Source organism: Cebus imitator, unplaced genomic scaffold (assembly GCF_001604975.1).
Source record: "Cebus imitator isolate Cc_AM_T3 unplaced genomic scaffold, Cebus_imitator-1.0 Scaffold30, whole genome shotgun sequence".
NCBI classification, from domain to species: domain Eukaryota; kingdom Metazoa; phylum Chordata; class Mammalia; order Primates; family Cebidae; genus Cebus; species Cebus imitator.
The window spans coordinates 2,137,383-2,144,596 of NW_016107345.1; the positions used below are offsets into that span (position 1 = coordinate 2,137,383).

Here is a 7,214-nt window from a genome sequence, read left to right on the forward strand (position 1 = left end):
GGGGGACATTGGGTCGTTTTTATGATTTAGACAATGTTCTTGTCTGAGTCCAAACATTTTGAAGTGGTCTTGTTTCTGCTTTGATCCATCAAAATCGCACAGTGGCCTTGTCGGATATTGTGGTTTTTGATATTACCTATGTCCAGGCGAACACCAAGGCCTATCTGACAGCGTCAGGCCAGTCTCTGCTGCTTTTCCCTGGCTTTATATCAACAAGCAGTTGCAGAGCACTGGTTTCGTGCTTCGGACTGCTTAGTCCGTACAGGTATTAAACTCAATTTTAATCCACTCAAGAAACTCTATGACGTAGTTTTATAACAAAGAAACAAGCCGAAAGGTTAACTGACTTACCTGAGCTGAAAAATGGTGGAAACCGGTTGAGAACGCAGGCACCTTGGCACTCAGCTCAGGCTCCTCGCCACCACACTAGACTGCCCCTCGGGAACCAAGGGTTCTTTCAGAGGTGGAGAAGCAGAGCAAGCTCTTGAGCCCGCATCCTGAAGCCCTGCGTTTGCTTCCCCTTTCAGCTCCAAGACTGCCCTGCGCATTGGGAGCAGCGATACGCAGGTGGATGAACTGAAGTCAGTACCAGCCAGCAGCCACCTGGTGAGCCACCTCACCTGCCCCATGTGCAGCCGGCTGCGGCTGCACTCATTCATGCTGCCCTGCAACCACAGCCTCTGCGAGAAGTGCCTGCGCAAGCTGCAGAAGCACGCCGAGGTCACCGAGAACTTCTTCATCCTCATCTGCCCGGTGTGCGACCGTTCGCACTGCATGCCCTACAGCAACAAGATGCAGCTGCCCGAGAACTACCTGCGAGGGCGCCTCACCAAGCGCTACATGCAGCAGCACGGCTACCTCAAGTGGCGCTTTGACCGCTCCTCCGGGCCCATCCTCTGCCAGGTCTGCCGCAGCAGGCGCATCGCTTACAAGCGCTGCATCACCTGCCGCCTCAACCTCTGCAACGACTGCCTCAAGGCCTTCCACTCGGATGTGGCCATGCAAGACCACGTCTTTGTGGACACCAGCGTCGAGGACCAGGACGAGAAGATCTGCATCCACCACCCGTCCAGCCGCATCATCGAGTACTGCTGCAATGACAACGAATTGCTCTGCACCTTCTGCAAGGTCTCTTTCCACAACGGCCACGACACCGTCAGCCTCATCGACGCCTGCTCCGAGAGGGCCGCCGCACTCTTCAGCGCCATCGCCAAGTACAAAGCAGGTCCTCCCCTTAGCCTCTCCTTCAGCCTAATTCTAGCTCAGGAACACCCGGGGAGGATGGCGTGGGCCAATCTGTTCACTGAGTGCCTTAACAGACTCCACCTAGTGGAGCAATCAAGGCAGCAGGAAACACTGTGCTACCCTGAAAGTCACTATCCTGGTGTCCCCTCCTGACAACCACCTCCAGCCACTTAACTGTCCTGTCCCTTGCTTTCCTCACCTATGGAATAGGAGAACAGTAGTGACCCCCTTCACTGGGTTGGTGTGAGGATTGAGTTACTCCATGTAAAGCATGCAAAATGCCATATGACAAGTGCATAAAGATTCTATAATCTTGACGATAACCTTCATGTCCTCAGGTGTCATTGTCTCCTTTGAAAAATGAACAGTTTGATCCTATAGTATACTGACGTTCTGTGACCCTTTCTAAGGTGTTTTGTCACCGTTGCATTTCTTTGGTTTTCCTAAACGTGCAGGGAAAAGAATTAAGTCAGTGCTGAGAATTATCGCAATGTTAAATTTCCCTCCAAGAATTTTTTCCAAAGCTTGCAGGTGACAAAGTAAATGAACTGGCAGCAAACACATAATAACAGGGAAAAACTCATAACTAGGCAATAGCATTCTGGTCAACAGCTTATTTTTCCTTTGCATGCTTGTTCATGGTGATTTGGTTATTTTGTATTGGTTACATATAATATCATTTCTATAAGGGAAATAATATTTCAGTGATGCAACCAAGTATAACAATATTTCATAGGATTCAGCAAAGAGCCCCATAATTTCTGAATATGTCTCTACCTGGTTAGACATGAAAATCCAAGAGATCCCTTTAGTGCCCTTTACCTCCAGGAATAGTTTCTTATATAAAGGCCAACTTTACTCAGGCCTCTGGAGCACATTTTGTCTAGTCTCAGTAATGCTACAGTATAGGCATTAAAATGTCCTCCATGGATAAGACAACTCTGGTTCAAAAAATAATTAGGACAAGCAGCTAATAAGTGGCAGATGCAGTCTATTTGACTCCAGTGGCCATCATTAATTCCACAACATTCACTTGACAACCTACTCTGTGCTAAGAAGTGACCAGAATCTGAAGATGAAGAGATGATTGAAGGGGAGGGAGCGGGAACCACCACTACTATCCATGGTCTCTTTCCTTAAGGAGTGGCCTACAGTCAGCTATCAAAGTGCACCAGATCAACCCAGGCCTTTTCCTTTGTCAGATCTATTAGTCTCCATTATTCAGACAGGCCTACACATTTGGGAGGGAGACAGCTTTTCCTTGAGCTGCACAGAAAGGTCCCATTGGATGTAAAGATGGGTCAGAAACAGACTTTGCTAATGATCACATCACCCAGGACCTCTCAGCAGTTTCAAGAATACCTTGATTTTTCTCAATTGCCACATACCTGGAAACCTTGCTTGTCAATTGACATTTATTTAATTTTGGAAGCACCACCAGGGAAGACTTTATATTACAGGAACTCTACAAGAGCCACATTACAAAGAAAGTGGTAAGACTGTTGGTTCCAAAAGGGTTTTCTGAAGTTAAGACTCACTGCGTTCCTAGGCCAGGGCTTGGCTGGATTCTTCAGGGCCTCAGCATGGCGAAGGTGCTGCTGCCTACAGCCTACTGTGCCTTCCATCCCTCTGTAGGGAACTTTGTCCTAAATACATGAGAGACCTAGGATAGTTTTTTGAGTCCAGAGTACCTAAAAGTCAGACAACAAAGCTCAATTGGGAAAATGCCAAGCTCAATTCAAGGTGGGAGGAAAATGCTCAATTAAAGTCTGAATTCCAGAGAACCCAGCAGTTGGAAAGGGAAAAGGGAATTATAGGTAAATTAGATATTACCTCTAAGTAAAGAATTCAACCTTTCATCCTTGATGATAAAAGAAAAGAACACATAAAAATTTTTTAACCAGGGTTCAAACTTGTTCGTGAGCACTTGATTCACTTTTCTGGGAGGTACCATAAATTGGCATTCTAAACAGATCTCCAGGTTATTCAAAAGCAAGTGATCTGGGGATACACACTCAGAAACTCAAGGATCTAGAGAGAAGATCCATTTTAGAAGCTTTACTAAAAACCAGTGCCCCTGTCCCACCTGCGCAGAGGTGCAGGCTCAGCAAGACGGGCTTCTAAAAAGCTCTTCATGTGATTCGGAAGTGCAGCCAAGGTTTAGAACCACTGGGATAAAGGGAGCTCAGAAGTTCAGTTCCTTGCCACTCAGAGCATGGTTCAAGGATCAGCAGTGTTGGCATCCCTGAGAGCTTGTTAGAAATGAAGACTCTCAGGACCCACCCCAGGCCTAGTGCATCAGAATCTGCTTCTTTAACATGATCCCATGGGATTCTCTGGGTTAGATTCTAAACCTTGCTGAAAACTTCCTCACCTGGCTTCCTGAGCCCCAACACAAGCTCATTGATTCAGAATCTTAGCAGGTGGGTCCAAGAGAAGTGTTTTTTTCACCCTCTCTCTGGTTATTCTGGTATTCAGAGGGCTGAGAGTCACAGCTGAGAAGCAATTAAGAACCTAGAGTTCGGAGCTAGACAAACAGGATTAGAGACAGAGCCTAGTTTCTCCCATTTACCCGTTGTGTAACACTGTGCAGTCATTTAACTTCCCTGGGCCTCAGGCTTCTTCATCTATAAATGGAAATAATATCTTCCTCATGAGAAGATATGTGTGATATATAATAATATATAAATCTGGTCCATAAAAATAGCAACTAGTTTTAAGTGTATTGCCTACAGGAGACCTTGATTTGACTTCGCTTTAAAATCACCTCTTGCAAAGCTTTCGTATTTGTAGAGGTGTGGGGTGGGACATTTCTGGCCTCCTTTTTTTTCTCCTCCTGGAGATGCCTTTTTTCTCCTCATCTAAGAAATTTTTATCTTGCCTCTCAGGACTTTGCTCTATACAAGCCTAATTAATCCTGAATAATGCAAGAAATTTCCTATCCAAGTATCTTTAACAGTAGGTAACTATTGAATAGTCAAGAGAATAATGCACAAAGTAGAATTTTGGCTGCCATAGTCACAGTGCATTGGAGGGCAAGAGGCGCTTCTCAGCACTGAAATCACACCTGGTAGTTTCCCTTTCAGTCTCACCTGCATCACTGCATCTTTTCTGAGCCAGTGTGAGAAAGGAGGTGGGCAGAAAACACTGGGGCTTCAGGGAGTTGGCCAGAGAGTGACAATGCTGAAATTCACCAATGAGATGTTAGAAAACAGGAAAGAATGGCTTTTATCCAACAAATATATTTGCTCACCTCTGTACACCATAGTCATAGTGGCAACCAAGGCAGCTGCGGTCCCTGTTCTCATGATCTGACAGAACTCAAGGGTTTCCCACACTCAAATGCACACCCCTGTTACAATGACCACCACTCACAGGAGTCCAGCTTCCTATGAACCCAGGATAATGATATGAACCAAGTGCAAAAACATCTAGTCATCCCCACTCCTGAGTAAAGTTCAGTGAGGACTATTGCCCATAAATTTACTGAAGAGTTTGCCTTTCATGAGAAGGACCTTACCTGTAGCATAGGCCACAGAACGTTGACATTCTTCAAACTGCTGCTTAATGCCACAAATCCTTTAAAGCTAGCTAACCAAGGTATTCATTTCACCTTTCACAAAAAGCTCATTTCACAGATAGAGATGTGCCACATGCTCACCCTGCCATAGCATCCTTCAACTGCAGTATCTTTGGATTTATTCATACCTTGAGCACAGATGCCCTCTCATAATCATATCTGTATCCTTAGTGCCTAAAAGATACATGGCATGTAACAGGAGTCTGAAAATGTTTGTTGAATGACTTAGTGAACTTAAAATCCAAATACCATATGCAAGGATGCGGGATAATTGGTTTTCCTTGAAGTGTGACAGCAGACTCTTTTTTGAAAGGAATGGAGGAAAGGCAAAGAGAATGACATAGCCGAACCTCATGAGAGACAAAGGGGAAAGAGGGGCATGTAAGAGAGCCACCACAATGAAGGAAAGCTTTGCTGACATCCCATTGTTGTACAGGGCCAGAGGCTTAGCAAATGATGCAAGACAACTTTTAGAAGCAGTCATCAGGAATTTAGCTCTTTCTTTTACCACTGAAAAAGCTTAGGTTTCCTACATGGAAAAGCAGGCCCCAGTCACTTTACCTCTTCTCAGGTTCAACTTGCAGACAATTGAAATCTGCTAAAATCAATATCAAGGGTGTCCTTGAACTTCCAGTCTCAGACCCAAGGCCACAGGGATTACTGTTACAAGACAGAGATGTGCCAGGGAAGGATCAGAGAGGAAAGAAGAAGAAGGGTGTAGTAAGGGCCAAATTCATTTTATAAACCTATTCTAGCCTGAATCAGCCTAACTACGAGTGCCTTCCCTCCTCTTCACTCACCTCCTTAGAGCCCAGGGTAATCTACTCTAGTTTGCTACTGGCTTTGACACCTGGGGAAATGAAAATTTTAAAAGTAAGTAACTTGGTATTTTTGCAGTCCGATATGAAATTGATAATGACCTCATGGAATTCAACATCTTAAAAAACAGCTTTAAAGCTGACAAGGAGGCAAAGCGAAGAGAGATCAGAAATGGCTTTCTCAAGTTGCGCAGCATTCTTCAGGAGAAAGAGAAGATCATCATGGAGCAGATAGAGAATCTAGAAGTGTCCAGGCAGAAGGAAATTGAAAAATATGTGTATGTTACAACCATGAAAGTAAATGAGATGGATGGTCTGATCGCCTACTCCAAGGAAGCCCTGAAGGAGACTGGCCAGGTGGCATTCCTGCAGTCGGCCAAGATCCTAGTGGACCAGATCGAGGATGGCATCCACAGCACCTACAGGCCTGACCCGCAGCTCCGGATACACTCAATAAACTCCATGCCCTTGGACTTTGTTGAGCTTTCCAGTGCCATCCATGAGCTCTTCCCCATAGGACCCAAGAAGGTATGCTCCTCAGGGGACTCACTGCCTTCCCCCTACCCCATGCACTCAGAAATGATGATTGCCAGGAAGGTCACTTTCAGCACCCACAGCTTCGGCAACCAGCAGATACACCAGCGAAGCTCCTCCTTGCTGTCCTTCAGCAACACTGACGAGAAGGCCAAGGTGGGTCTGGAGGCCTCTGGGAGAGCCCAGTCATCCAGCCCCGCTAAACCCACAGATGGCCTCTACACCTACTGGAGTGCTGCGCCAGACAGTCAGTCTGTACAAAACAGCAGCAGCTTCCACAACTGGTACTCATTCAATGGTGGCTCTGTGAAGACCCCGGGCCCAATTGTTATCTACCAGACTCTGGTGTACCCAAGAGCTGTCAAGGTAAGAAAGGTTCTGGGCCCAGTGGGGAAGGTGGGAGGGTGTGGGGCACAGAGTGGAAGTGAGTAGTCAGGAAAGGTTGCGTTTACCTACCTGCCTCTAGGGTCTGGTTACTCAGATCTGCTCCTCTGGACTCTTTGTGGTTAGTCCATTCAAAAGGGATAAGTTCCTGAAATCTTAAGTAACCCAAGATTTGCTTAAACCAGTCAATACATTTAACTCATGGTTGGAAATATATCTGAAAGCCCTGCCTCCACTGTAAAGGCAGTTTCTCAACTGAAAGAGAACCCAATCTGGGAACCAAAGTAATCTGAAGAGACTACTTGGCAGTGTAATGTTTCCCAAAGGAAAGCCTGTAATAGAGACGGCAAAGAAATTGGAGTTAGAAATACAGATTCCATTACTTATCAGCTGTTTCCTCTAAATTGCTACCTTTCCTAAAGAAAATGTCGGGCCGGGCGCGGTGGCTCACGCCTGTAATCCCAGCACTTTGGGAGGCCGAGGCGGGTGGATCACGAGGTCAAGAGATCGAGACCATCCTGGTCAACATGGTGTAACCCCGTCTCTACTAAAGCTACAAAAAATTAGCTGGGCATGGTGGCGCGTGCCTGTAATCCCAGCTGCTCAGGAGGCTGAGGCAGGAGAATTGCCTGAACCCAGGAGGCGGAGGTTGC

The 7,214-nt window shown here is 46.1% G+C and overlaps 1 protein-coding gene across 2 annotated transcripts in view; it reads left to right on the top strand.

Annotated features, from left to right (window-relative positions):
* Positions 1–7,214, top strand: part of TRIM42 (tripartite motif containing 42) — a 22,656-nt gene that overhangs the window by 3,804 nt on the left and 11,638 nt on the right. For both annotated transcript variants that reach the window (XM_017523718.2, XM_037736885.1), the window contains exons 2-3: positions 528–1,225; positions 5,723–6,543. In XM_017523718.2, coding sequence (XP_017379207.1) covers positions 528–1,225; positions 5,723–6,543 — 1,519 coding nt within the window. The remainder of the gene's footprint in view (positions 1–527; positions 1,226–5,722; positions 6,544–7,214) is intronic.